This window comes from Heterocephalus glaber, unplaced genomic scaffold, assembly GCF_053883595.1.
Source record: "Heterocephalus glaber isolate CG9 unplaced genomic scaffold, H.glaber_assembly_v1.0 deba00001606, whole genome shotgun sequence".
Lineage (NCBI taxonomy): Eukaryota > Metazoa > Chordata > Mammalia > Rodentia > Bathyergidae > Heterocephalus > Heterocephalus glaber.
Genome location: NW_028258377.1, coordinates 40,489,951 through 40,503,554, shown reverse-complemented (window position 1 = coordinate 40,503,554; position 13,604 = coordinate 40,489,951). Strand labels below are relative to the sequence as shown.

General features: G+C 45.9%; 1 protein-coding gene across 3 annotated transcripts; it reads right to left on the bottom strand.

Annotated features, from left to right (window-relative positions):
* Positions 1-115: 115 nt before the first annotated feature.
* On the bottom strand, positions 116-7,160 carry LOC106007613 (interferon-gamma-inducible GTPase 10-like). 3 transcript variants are annotated; one of them, XM_013065005.3, is made up of 3 exons: positions 6,753-7,160; positions 3,230-3,306; positions 116-2,636 (listed from the first exon to the last, which is right to left on the bottom strand). In XM_013065005.3, the coding sequence occupies exon 3, from the start codon at positions 2,615-2,617 to the stop codon at positions 1,346-1,348; it is 1,272 nt and encodes a 423-aa protein (XP_012920459.2). In that variant the 5' UTR covers positions 2,618-2,636; positions 3,230-3,306; positions 6,753-7,160; the 3' UTR covers positions 116-1,345. The 3 variants fall into 3 exon arrangements, with proteins under 3 accessions (XP_012920459.2, XP_021097696.2, XP_012920456.2); XM_021242037.2 differs by having other exon boundaries at positions 3,230-3,343; positions 6,753-7,017; XM_013065002.3 differs by lacking the exon at positions 3,230-3,306 and having other exon boundaries at positions 6,753-7,016.
* Positions 7,161-13,604: the final 6,444 nt, after the last annotated feature.

The window sequence follows — 13,604 nt, the reverse complement described above, 5'->3', positions numbered from 1 at the left end:
TTCAAGCCCTGGCCGGGCTACCTAGTGAGTTCAAGACCAGCCTGAACTACATAGCCAGACCCTGTCTCCAAAAACAAACCAACCAAACAAACAAAATAATGACACTTCATTTCTAAGATTGTTCCATTCTTTAATCTAAGATATGTGCAAAATATATTTATGTTTTGAACTTTCTTGAACCAGAAGCAATTTATTGTATACACATTATTGCACCTTGCTTTGGACATTTTATGTATCCTGCAAGTGACAGACAGGGTATTCCGCATTCCATATTCTGGCTGTTAAGGCGTCTGTTTTGTGATGAACCCTATTAAAGAACATTTGAATTGTTTGCAATCTTTCCCATTTCAAATAGTGCTGCATCCAGGAACCTTCAGCATATAGCTATTTGTACTCTCCATACCTTTAGAGCATAGATTGTTTAAAGTGGGATCATTGGGTCGAACATATGCATAAATTTCATAGAGATTGTCTAATTTCCCAATTATAGCTTTTATCATTTTTCTATTGGCAGCAGCTTTAGACATAAAATGACATTTTTTGACAATTTCACCCATAAACTAAATTTTGCAATTTTCCCAAATATAGGTGAGACACTATCTTGGTGTAGATAGTTTGTAATTTCATTTCTCTTATTAGATGAGAGATGGAACATGTTTTCATATATTTAAGCAACATTTATATCTCTTATTTGTCTCCTACATTTAATCTTATTATTATATTCTTCTCTCCCGTTTCCTAACCTCTGAAGATTGGGGAACAAATGTGCTGTGTTAAGGACCTGGCAGTCCCCAGGTCCCCGCATGCACCCCCTGGATGGTGCTCTCATTTCGCACACTTGCCCTCTCATGAGGCACCCGAATGAAAGTTTGACTTAGCCAGCATCTCTCCTTCATGTCTGGTCACTCCATGCTTAGCTCACTATCTTTCATATTTACTCAATAAATGATAACCCTCGAGGGAACAGGAGATGTCAGTCAACATTAACTGTTCTATTAATGATCAGAATGTGTACACTTGTAGCAGAATGTCAGGAATACTGGAAACATGCAATGTATACATCCATTCAAAAATATTGTTGAAATATTACTGAGTACCCAGCAATTTTTTACTGTTGTATCCTCAATAAGAGGAGTCCTGGGTATGAAATAACCAGTATACAGCAAGATGTTCTCTCCTCTTAGCATAAAACTCCAGACTACTTACTTTATTTACCCAACAGTGACCATGCCTGAGAGCATCTCAGCCTGGCCTGGCTGCCTCAGGAGAGCCCTAAGCTGCCTTCCTAGTGTCCAGAGCCATGAGCACAGTGGGGCAAAGGCAGAGGCTGGCTTCCTCACATCCCCTATTTGCTGTAGCCCTCCTCAGAGCCCACAGAGTCACCAAAGAGATCTTCTTTCTTAAGGAGAGCTTTCGCATCACTTGCCACAGTCTCAAGGAAATAATTTTGCAAGTAAAAGGTCTTTGTAAAGTAAAGGCCAACAGCAATGGGTCCTCCCATGACTGAAAGAACCTTCTCAATGTACTGCTTCAACATTTCCCATAAGGATTCCTCGGTCTCCACTGACAGCAAGTGAGGAGACTGAAGGTTTGCCTTCAGGTGCTCCACAGACACATGCAGCTCCCTGGCCATCTGTTCTAGTGACGCGTCATCCAGCCCAAAGTAAGACCTGTAGCGGGTTAAGGTCTCCTGGAGCTTCTCAATATCACTGTCACTGAAGAGGCCCATGACAGGGATGGCTGCCCATAGTCCAGCCTTCAGGGCCTCCAGCCAGACCATTTGCTTCAGGGAATCTCGCTTCTGATCAATGGCAGCTTCCATAATGCTGGACAGGAACTGCGTGAAGATGTGACGCTTGTGAGCTGGCAGGTCCCTCAGAAGGGTGTTTTCCAACTCAGGGAAGTCGTAGTCAGACCTCTCGAGGCTGGAAACTAAGAAGACTCGATCAGCTGTCACACTGGCCTCCTGTAACTGCCTCACAAAGTAATCTCGGATCTCTTGCAGGACTTTGTCCTTATTGAAGGTCTTTGGCTTACTTCTTTGCTCAGTGATTAAGTCATGATCAACTTTTGTTCGAACAAAGTAGACCTTCTTCTTCATGTTTGCAATGGCTCTGGCCAGTTGTGCATCACTGTCTTTGAAGCGGGTGGCAGAGATGACAAAGAAGAGGTCATAATCAGCAATTTCCTCCAGGTACTTTGGTAATGGGAAGTCAGTGCCGCCGTGGCCAGGCAGGTCCCACACTGTCACACCGGGACACTTCAGATGATGGTACGCAGTTCCCTCCGTGGTGGTCACCACTGGCCCAGCGGGAGCCGCACTTTCTTCCTCATGCCCTACCCTCCGAAGGGCGTTGATGAAAGTAGATTTTCCTGCTCCGGTCTCCCCTGTCACTGCGATGCTCAGTGGCACATTGTCAATGTCTTTCAAGGCAGCTTTGATTGCAGAAGCTGCCTTAGGAACGTCCCCTTCCTCCAGATGTGACAGAATTGAATCCCAGGTTTCCTGTGAGAGGATTCGACTTCTCATCTCAACATCTTTTAGAAGTGTGCCAAGGCTGTAAGAGGCGGAAGCTCCACCTTCTGTGCTCCAGGGCGTTCGGGAGGCCTGATCCATGGCCCAGCTGCCGAGCACACTAGAGGGAGGACACAGGTGGGAAGATTAGGAGTGAGCACAGCAGGGACGCCTCAGTTTTCCCGTACAGTCGAAACAGAGCTGCATCCCCAGTCCTGCACCCTAACAGGACAATCTTCCGTCTCTGATGACAGATGTTCCCTGGGCCCTGGCTTACCTGCAAACCTGGCCCCATACAGGCTCTTCCTGTGCCTTGGACTGCCCTGCTCCTGAAGAATCCTTCATTTATTTCAAGGCTGATTTTCCACCCAAACATCTCTGCCTCCTTATACTATTTACAGTGTGTTAGCTATTTTTTTTTTGGTACCAGGGATCGAACTTGGGTTCTTGTGCTTTCAAGGCAGGCGGTGGAACCACTGAGCTATATCCCCAGCCCTGCGTTAGCTATTTTTGCTGTTAGGAAAATAATTGCATGTGGTGATCATTTAGAAAGGCAGCAGCAGAAGTAGGAGGACACCACTTTCCACTGTCATGTGACAGCAACACTTGGCCGCATGACTAAGCATAAAACTATGATCATCAGGACTGTGATGTCTGGGAAAGAACACACAGATACATGAGTGGAGTGGAGAGAACAGAGTAAATGTAACTCACGTAAATGTGGTCAACTGGTCTTAGACGAAGATGAAAAGACAATACGAAGGGTGAAGATATTCTCTTCAGAGTAAGCGCTGGAACAACCAGACAGCCACATGTAAGAAAGTGCACCTAGATAGAGAACTTATATCCTTCACAAAAATTAACACAAAATTGGTTCTAGGCCTAACTGTAACATGCAAAACCATCAAACTTCAAGAAGGTAATAGAGGAGAAAACCTGTATGACCCAGGGCATGGCAATATTTTGGGGGGGTTTTTTTTTTTGGTACTTGGGATCAAACTAGGGACCTTGCACTTTTGAGGTAGGCAGCAGAACCACTGAGATAAATCCCTGGCCCTGTTTTGTTTTTTAAATACAACAGAAAAGAAAAACATGAAAAAATTTATAAGGTGCATTTTGTTAAAACTTTAAAATTCTTCAATATGTAAGACAGTATTGAGAGACTGCAAAGACAGTCTAGTGACTGGCAAAAAATATTTGCAAAAGATCCGCATATGGTGGTGCACGCCTGTAATCCCAGCACCCTGGGAGGCTGAGGCAGGAAGATCACAAATGCAAGACCAGCTTGGAAACTCAGGTCTGGTGATGTAGCTCAGTGCAAAGGGTCTGGATTCAGTCCCTGTTTCAAGAAAAAAAACAATGCAAGAGACATAGCTGATGAAATACTACAATTCAAAGGATGCGAAGAACAGTAAGAAAACAAACAACACTGTTAAAAATGGGCAGAAACTTTAGCAGACATCTCACCAGAGAAGATACAGAGATAGAAGTATGCTCTGCCTCACATGCTACGAGGGAAACACGAATGAAAACATCCACGAGATGCCAGCACACACCAGTGGGAACGGCCACAGTTGGGAGCACAGACAGCAGCAAGTGCAGGCGAGGGTGGGCAGCAGGACCCTCCACTGCAGGCGAGAATGCAGAACTTCGCCTCCGCTTTGGAAAGCAGTTTGGCAGTTTCTTACCCACCGAAACAGCTTAACCTACAGGATCCTGGATATTGACAGAAAGTAGCCGAAGACTTTTGCTCACACAAAAACCTTCACATCGATGTTTCTAGATGCTTTATCCGTAATGCCAGACCCTGGATACAACTACTGTCCGGTGAGTGAGTGGATGAATAAACTGTGGTCCTTCCAGAGTGGGACATATTCAATACTAGAAAGAAATGAGCCTTCAAGCCATGAAAAGACTTGGAGGAAGTCAAACCCTAAATGCATGCTACTGAATGAAAGAAGTCCAAAGACTACGCACTGTGTTAGTCCAACTTTATGAGATTCTAGAAAAGGCAAAATTATGAACAATTTGAAGTATCAGTGGTTGTCAGGATGGGGGAAGGCACAGCCCAAAGGACTTTAGACAGTGAAAGCCCTTGGTGTGCTCCTAAGACAGGACACAGGCAGTGCGATCGTCCAGCCCTTGACAGCACCTCACCAAGAGCAGACCCTGTCGCCGGCTGGGCGGTTATGTTGTGCTGGGAGGCTCATCGGCAGCACTCTGTGGAGGGTGCAGAAACAGAGGGGCTGTGCACCTGCAGACAGTGGGCGTATGGCGCGCTCTACATTCTTCACATCTTTTTTCTGAAACTAAAACTGCTCTAAAAAATAAAACCAAAAAAAGAAAGAAAAGAGAATAACATGCTGATTACCTGCTTGGGATTTCCTAAGAGCCAGCCCACCTGTCCTGGGAGCCCACTGCTCATCAACCCCAGCTTGTGTAATAAAGGGGCAACAGCCTGACCAGTGCGGAGAGCGTCATCAGGAGAAGACAGGCATGAGGAGAGGCTGGAGGGGGCCTCAGAAGGGGTTCTGTGAAGGGGAGCAAGCCAAGGAGGTCTCTCTGCCACCTTCCCCAATGTCAGGGGAATCGTCCTGCTTCTACAGTCCTGGACCTTTTGGATAATGGAAGACTTATTCCTTTAAGACAGGGCACCAGGAAGGAAGCACATGCTCAAAACTAAATAGAATGAGCAATGTGCAAGACCTCTGTCCTGAACCTCACTGAAAGTGTAGAATTTTAGAGCAGGAATCAAGACACCTCCAGTCAAAGTTGCTGTCCGGGCAGAGGACAGGCTGAAGAGGTCCCCTTGGCTCTAAGTGTGGGATCAGATACACCCTCCAGGGCGTCCCGGAAGTGACCTACTGAAGCCCAGGAGGACAGGACACAGCAAGAACAGCTTCAGAGAGGATTTCCCTGAGCAGGCATCCGAGATCTGGTTTGGTGCAGCTGACCGCGGATGCAAGCGTTCTCCATGGAGAAGAGAATGGGGAAGGCCTGCATGTCACCGGGTGGGTGAGGGGGCCGTTAGCCACTAATGCGTGTAATGTCAGTGCTTCTGTCTACCCAACAGGAATTTCTTCACGTAAATGAGAGGGGAAACCTTGAGCATCTGGCAGCTGCATGGTGAACGGACTGCTTTGAGGAAAGCAGCCCACCCTGCAGCTCCTCAGGGAAACAGAAGGCGTGCCAACACAGAGTCTGAAAGCCTGAGAGTTGGCAACCACACCCAACCAGGGCCTCGGGGAGGACCGACTAGGAGAGACATCAGCCTCACAGGTGCAGCTTCAGAGGACGGCAGGGTGTGGGGCCCACGAGGGCGTGGCAATGTCTGCCTGAGACCGGTCCTGAGGAGCCGAGCAGATAGAGTGGGAGCCGAGTGACAGCAGGGAGAGGACACGTGGAAATCCGAATTCTGTGTGCTGAGCACACTTCAACCACACGGAGCCCAAGCCTGTTGTCCAAGTCCCACACATGGCCTTATGGTGCCTGTGTGAACGTCTGTTAAATAGTACTTCCTGCTGAACAACTAAGCTGTGGTAGCTGGGCAGAGCACGGCCCAGGATTCCTGGGACCTCACCTCAGAGCCCTTAGCAGTGTGCGTGTCCACTGGGTGTGAGTAGGAGAGACATGGGAGGGAGGTGAGACATACCTAAGAGACCTGACCTAGTCAACCTCAGGTGTACCTGCACATAATTCCTCATCTCAGTCTCCCGGCTGACGAAGACTTTCTAATGACTTCAAAGGAGGGATTGAAGACACTGAGTGGTTGGGAGAGAACCATCCTTAGTAAGCACCAGGGCTGGGGTTCAAGGCGAATCCTCCCTCCTAGTGCAGAGCTCTTTGCAGAGGCAAAGGACAAGCACAGTGTGGTGAGGAGAGGCACCCGAGGCTCAGGGAGAAGGTGGGGAGGCCTGCTCCCCTGGCAGGAGGATCTCCCTGGTCTCCCGATGGCTTAGATCAGCAGTGAACAGGGTATGAGTTTCTCGGTGAAGGACCCCGTTCATGACACTGCTGCCCTTCCCGTGATGGTTCTGCAGGGCACTGACTGGCTCTGAAAATATCTAAAGTATTTAAGCTCTCTGACTGGCTTACAGCTGTCATGTACCACCCCCTCCTCACCCTTCTAAATTCCTGACACCTGGAACCAACCATCCAGGTTCTCCAGCTTTGGACTTACTGATCTGAAGTTCTATTTTTAAGGCATGTATTGACACCAAAGTATTTTCTCACTCACCAGCTCCTTGTCGCAAACAGAATTCTGGTGCGGGGGTTGCGCTCCTACTTTTCTCCTAGAAGAGCTGAACGTGTGGTCGGTGGAGCCCCCGGCACAGGAAACACCTTCTGCCCACACCTGTCCTCCGGGCAGGGCAGCCGGGCTCGCGTGGCCTGCACACAGGAAAACTGTGCCGAGCTCACCATGGATGTCTGCCTCCTGTGAGGACTCTGAGGACTTAAATCATCTCTGGCTTCTGCCCTCCTCAGGCAGGAATCTGACAAACCACAGGGAAGGGAGGAGCCTCAAGCTAGGGCACTGGGACTCCAGACCTAGAAAAGTGAAACCGAAATTCTAGAAGCTCCTCTTCCCAGAAACAGAGCCCTTGCTGGGCAGTGAAAGTGAAAGGCACAGTGGTCATGGTTTTTCAGTTTGGGGATACTGGTGAGGGGAGGACACAGGGGCCAGGACAGGGCTTCCCCGTGGCTGAGGAGAGGTCGCCCTGAGCAGGCTCCGGCTTCGGGCCAGGCGGAATCTGACCCAGTGGGTCCAGAACAGAAGCTGAGTCCTGGGCTAAGGACTCTGGCAGTGAGCGGAGTAAACAGCAGGTCTGGGCCACGTCCTTGACCCCAGGCACAGAGCTTCCAAAGCCCTGGCGTTTCCACTGCAAGGATTGTCTTTGTTAACTCATTGTAGACTCTGAGCAGAATTTGCGACTTTAGGAAGGAAAAAATACATAAGGGGCTGAGATTCAATCATTCACTCAAATGACTCACAGAACTCTGGGGACTGCTGTCCTTCCCACTGGGGTGTGATTCTAGGGACTCCCACAGAGAGGGGTATGGGAGGGAGCAGAGTCTCCCCAGCCTGTCCCAGGCGCAGACTCCTGGCTGCATTCCTCAGCCTGGCAGCTCCAGGGCCCTCGGCGTCCAGGGACTGTACTGGGTCTCACTGGCCAAGATCGATTAAATCACTGGCCGTGGGATTGAGGCCAATCTCTAGGGCCTTTGTCCAACGTAGACAAGCGCCTGATGACGATACTGAGAGAAAGAAGGTATTTCATGACAGCACTTGCAGGCGGAATCTGGAGAAGTGTCAAACTTAGAGAAAAAAGCAAAGACAATAGTCGTTTCCAGGACTGGGGTGTGGGCAACATGGCAAATTTTGGTCCAGGAGTAAAACTTTCAGTTATAACATGAAGAGGTTCTATAGATAAAACATAACGTGGTAACCATAATTAATAAAAGGCATTGTACACAGGTAATCTGCCAAGAGAGTGGAATTTAAGTGTTGTAACCACACACACACACACACATGCTGTGTGAGGTGATAGGTTAAGTAGCTCAATTGTGGGATCATCACACAAGGTATACTTGTACCAAAATACCACGTTGCGTGCTTTACGTGTATAGTTATCCTTTTTATATATTTATCATTCTTATTTGTCAGTCATATCTTAGTGGTATAGAAAGTCCATTTTCCATTTTATAGAAAAGAAACACTTTTGTTGTAGAAGTGATATGGAAAATCAGTGCAACGTGACAGAACGGACTCTTCCAGAGAGCCACTGTTGGTGACATGAGAGTTCTCAGGGTGAGAGGAGGGCGCTGTCCATGGTCTCGAAGTTCGTGCTCTGTGCTAAGAACACTGGACATGCGCTCTACCTCCCTGATGAATTTCTCAGATTATCTTACCTCATTGTTGCATCTAGGTAGAGTGTGGTAGAGCAAATCTCTAGACGTTCTTTGTGCTCCTGACTGAAATTTCATTTCTGTGGAGGAGTGCCTCCATGTTTCCCACTCCTGCCTTCCAGCCTGTGCCAACCAGCATTCCACTATTCGATTCCATGCCTTTGACTCTTTCATTTGTTTGGTTTTTTGGTACCAGGGATCAAACTCAGGACCTTGCCCTTTCAAGGCAGGCGAGGTGCCACTGAGCTCCATCCCCGGCCCATTTGACTATGTTAGATACAGCCAACATGTGAAATCATGTAGTATCTGTCTTTCTGCCACGGCTGTGTTGACATAGCATAAAGTCCTCAAGATTCATCCACATTGCTGCTATTGCAAGATTTCCTTCTTCTCATCGCTGCATAGTATTCCCCTATGTGTCTATACCACCTTTTCTCCATCCACCCACCTGCAGATAGACACTTAAATTGTTTCATGCCATGGATGGTGTGAATAGGGCTACAAGGAAAATAGTGCTGATAATTTCCTCAAGATCCTAATGTCAATTTAACATACATTCTCAGAAGTTCACTTGCTGGGTCATATAGGGTAGTGCTATTTTTAATTTTTTGAGGCAATTCCATATTGATTCCTAAGGAGCTGCACCATTTTACATTCCCACCAACAGTGTTCGGGGGTCCAAGCTCTCTGCAGCTTCCCCAACCCTCTGCCCTCTCTTTAACAACCAGCCAGCTGGAATGATAAAATGAGAGTTATTCATTGATTTACAATTTCTCAATGATTAGAAGTATTGAGAATTTAAAAAACAAAAAGTATTGAATATTCTTTTCACGTATCTGTCACCCATTTGTATTTCTTCTCTGGAAAAATATACTCATGTTTCTAGCTCATTTTAAAGTGGAATATTATTTTATTTGTTTTCTTTTTTGTTATGTTAAGAGCAGACAATATATTCAGGAATTTATTTTCTGATTTTAAAAAATTATTGAATACAGTAATTTGATTTCACCCTCAGGGCACAGAAAATTTAGTTAATAGGGCTGAGGTTTCGTAAATAAACCTTTTATTATGGAATAAATGTAGATTTATAAGAAAGCGTTGAGGCCGGCATAGAGAGTTCACGTACACGCAGCCCTCACCTTTACCTCCGGAGGTTCCCGCTCAGCCCTTTCTCAACCAGCAGAAGCTGACCCTGGTGCAGTCTTCACCATTCTCCAGACTTGGCTCGGGTTGGCATCACATCATTTTCTTTCCCACAGCTCCAAACTGCTCTTCTCAGCTGTGACAGTTTCTCAGTCCCGCCTTGTTTTCAGTGACCCTGAGTGTTTTGGGGAGCACTGGTCAGAAATTTTGTAGAACGTCCTTCAGTTGTGTTAGCCTGATGCTTTCCTCAGGACTGGCCTGGCTTGGGGTCTTTTGGGAAGGACATCTCAAAGGCGGCTGGCTTGTCTCACTACTCCGGTGTTTCTCAGGGAGCCAGGTAGCAGGTGATGTTCAGTAAATCACTTGGCTAAGGTGGGAAGACTCACCTGCTGCTCAGTGGCTCGGGATTTTTGTCTGTCTATAATCTGTTCTTCAGAAATGAGCCGCTGAGTCCATCCAGAGGTGAGAGGAGGAGGTGAGACAGGAGGAAAGTTAACCTTCACCCCAGTTCATAAGGTGCACATACATAGGCAATTTGCATTCCTTAATATGACAGACTTGTCGGTTCTCCTTTGTTAGACATTTGTGTCAGTGGGGACTGGTGCATTTGTTTTATACTTTGGTTTACACTCTACTACTATTGTATTTATATTGGTGCTTACATTGTTGCCAGTTTGACCACTGGCAGCTCTCTTTACTTCTGTGTTCTTTGACCTAAACCCAAACTTTGGTTTTGTGCCGCAGACCAGCTGCAGTTGATGTCGATGCAGGGTAGGAAGGGGAGATGTCCTGAGCCGGCGATGAGAAAAGAACCTTCACAAGCAATGTTCAGGTTCCCTCTGAGAAGTCTCAGGGTCTGATTTATTTTTATATCTTTAAGCAATAGCTGGGAGGCATTGGGCGGAACATGTTTACATTTTAAATTGCCTTAGCAATTTCTATTGAAGTAAAGGTTATTTTTTTTTGTTAAACAAAGTACAATTCCTCTAAGCTGTTTCATTTCATTGAATGTCATGAATACATATTTAAAAATTACAATTGTTCCCTTATTTACCCACACCTAAACAGAACAGAAAGTAACTTAATCAAAATCTTTCTATCAGCGGGGGTTCAAGCGAGATTTAATCAACTAAGTGTCAAACTTGTGGTTGCCAGCTGGCCCTTGAGAAACTGCACAATGGTTAATATAGTTTGCTATTAGCACCCTATTTTTCTATACCTCTATTCATCTTAACTAAATGTCATTTGGGTTCATAGTCCATGAGCAGGAGATATTTACAGCACTTGGAGAAATACTGAGTAACTTGTCTCCTTAATGCATTTACCTGTCTTAACTTTCTTTCTTTTTCCCATTTTCCACTATTTCTTACATCTAAAGTCTGTCCTTTCAATCTCTTCGTAAGACCCCTTTAGTAAAAAGAATGTCAGCAATAAGAGGGGGAGTCATAGGAGTGGGGAAACAGGGGGTTTGAGGAGAGGTTTCTTTAGGAGTGGAAGTGGCAATAGAACTAAGAGAAACTGGAATTTGGGGCTTGTGAGCCAGATCAGATTTCAATATGTCATTACCAATGTGCCTCATGGAGAGTTTGTTGTTAGTCACAAACACAGTGACTCCTGTGATCAGAGTAACAATTATAAACATCATGGCAAGAAACAATAAAACACGAGGGTACGATGTGTTCCACCCTTTCTTTCCCCCAGCTGGAACTTTGTCAAGCAGCATTGGGGGTCCGTTGGGCTTCGCCAGTTTTGGAGCTCCTGGGCTTCCTCACTCCTCAGCAACACCAGACACTCCAAGCTCATCTCCTATGTTCCCTGCTCAGCCGGAGAATGACCCAATCCCTCCCAGGAATCCTGGCTCCTCAGAAACCAAAATCTTGGCTTGGGCATGCTTGCTGTTCCTGCAATGACAGGAAAGTTTCTGAGGCCAGGGCCACAGAGCGCACACACGTGCTAGCTAATGTATGTGAGCATGTTTCTAAGTATTTCTGTGGCCACTCATTTGCATCTGTGTTTTACGTGGCATGGACTTGTACCAGTCCTGCTTATACTTGGATTTAAAGAGTAGCAGTGCACTCAGAGAGGACAGCAGACACGAACTCTTTCTTGATAGCCTATGCTATGGCTTGTGTCTAGCTGTCCCCCCAAAGCCTCATGCGGTCACGGGCGAGGCTTTTCAGAGGTGGCTGAATCCAGAGTGTGTGATGTTAGGATCAAGGGTGTATGCTTACTAAATTAGTCCATGGACTGGTTTGGCATCATTCTGGGTAGGATTAAGGATGCTCCACTCAGGGTATGAGTGCTACCCATTCTAAGGGTATCCTCAGTAGGATGTAAGGGACAGAAACAGGGCCACTGCTTGTCACTTGTCACTTGCTGCTTCTCTACTACTTCAGTGCTTTGCTGCCTTCTGCCTGCCATGAACCGTTTCTCCTCTGTGATGCCCCTCTGCCAGGCCACCCTGCCTCGGAGCCAGCCAACTATGAACTGAAACCTCTACAATCTGTGAGCCAAATAAACCTTCCCTCCTTTGACTTGGCACTGGGTATTTTGACTCAGCAATGACAAAAGCAACTAAGACAGCCTGTGGCATCCACAAGCTCTTTATACCTCTGAGAATCAGTATCATCCTTGTCTCTGTATCCTTCCTGGTCAGATGTTTTCAGACAGTGGGGTTTTGTGAACTTCTATAGCAAACTTAATGAACTCTTCTACTGTGGATACTGAAAACCTATTTCTTTTACATTACACAATTTGGATCAGTTTTAGCATTGTAAGGATTTTGGGGGGGTATGATGGAGATATGGGAATAATTGCTGTATTCTCATGGATTGATCTTACTGGTCAGCAAAATCAGGTTTTTGAATACAGTAAATCCTCAATTTATGAACTTGATTGGTTCCTTGGTTGTAACTCAAGTTAGTTGTGAGTCAGTAAGCTGAGATCTGGAAGTTTACCTGGGTACACGCTATAGATAACAAGAGGCAGATGAATCTTTCATTAACCTAATTAATCCAAGTTGTTCCTTTGTCAGGCCAATCATAACTGAGGGTCCACTCTAATTGTAATTTTCTGCTTTTTAACTTTTGTTAATGCTATTCATCACAGGGCCAAGCACGTGATCTAAAATGTCACCAAAACATCACAAATGAGTTAACAACTCAAAACCAAACAGCTAGCAGAATGTTCTTCCTAGAAGATCATAGGTGAGGAGCTGACTGCAAAAGTCCCAGGGGGTTCAGCTTTGCTTAAATTCGTAAAACGAGATGGTTAGCTGGTTTTTAAAATTCCCCATTGACTTGTCATCATTGGCTTGGAGATTAACATGCAACAGTCTTTACAACAGCTGTTATTGTTACAACTAATGAAGCAAAATTTAACAATATGTAATCAAGATCTAATTAGCACCAATGGTTTGGCATTGAGTGTACTTGTTTGGGGCAGGGAATCACAAGTATTTCTGGTGTGCTCCATTAATCCTCTGAAATCTTCAAAGCCGGAGGTGGGGCCGGGGATTTAGTTCAGTGGTTCTGGCGCCTGCCTCACAAGTGCAAGGTCCTGAGTTTGATTCCCGGTACCAAAAATAAAACAAAAACAAAGCTGGAGGTGATGGGCCTTAGATGGTTCTTCTGAAATTTCACTAAAGTAGGTCAGGGTTGTTCGTCTGTTTAGGTAAAATACACATAGAAACCTTGCCCAACAGTAATGGCAAAACCTGGCTCCTGATGCCCATGTTGGCAGAGGAATTTGGATCCTGGACAAACGAACAGAGAAGACAATTTTGCCTGTTCATAGACAATATTGGCTTAACTCTCTGACTTGAACTTCAGACATGCCATATCTGTCCGATGTTTACTTTGTGTTGCTACTTATATATTTTGTGGGTTTTAAATTATAGATTTTAAAAAAGATTTGCAGCACTGTCTAAAAAAGGTACTTAGAAGCGCTTGCTGTAATTGGCAGGCCACCTTGAAATTCTACAAGCCCAAGAGAAAGTGGAGACGGGCACCTGTAATCACAGTCTACAGTGCCAGTTTTA

What these genes read in the sequence shown, in the direction of transcription:
- LOC106007613 (XM_013065005.3), bottom strand. Translation starts at nt 2,617, where the DNA reads ATGGATCAGGCCTCCCGAACGCCCTGGAGCACAGAAGGTGGAGCTTCC.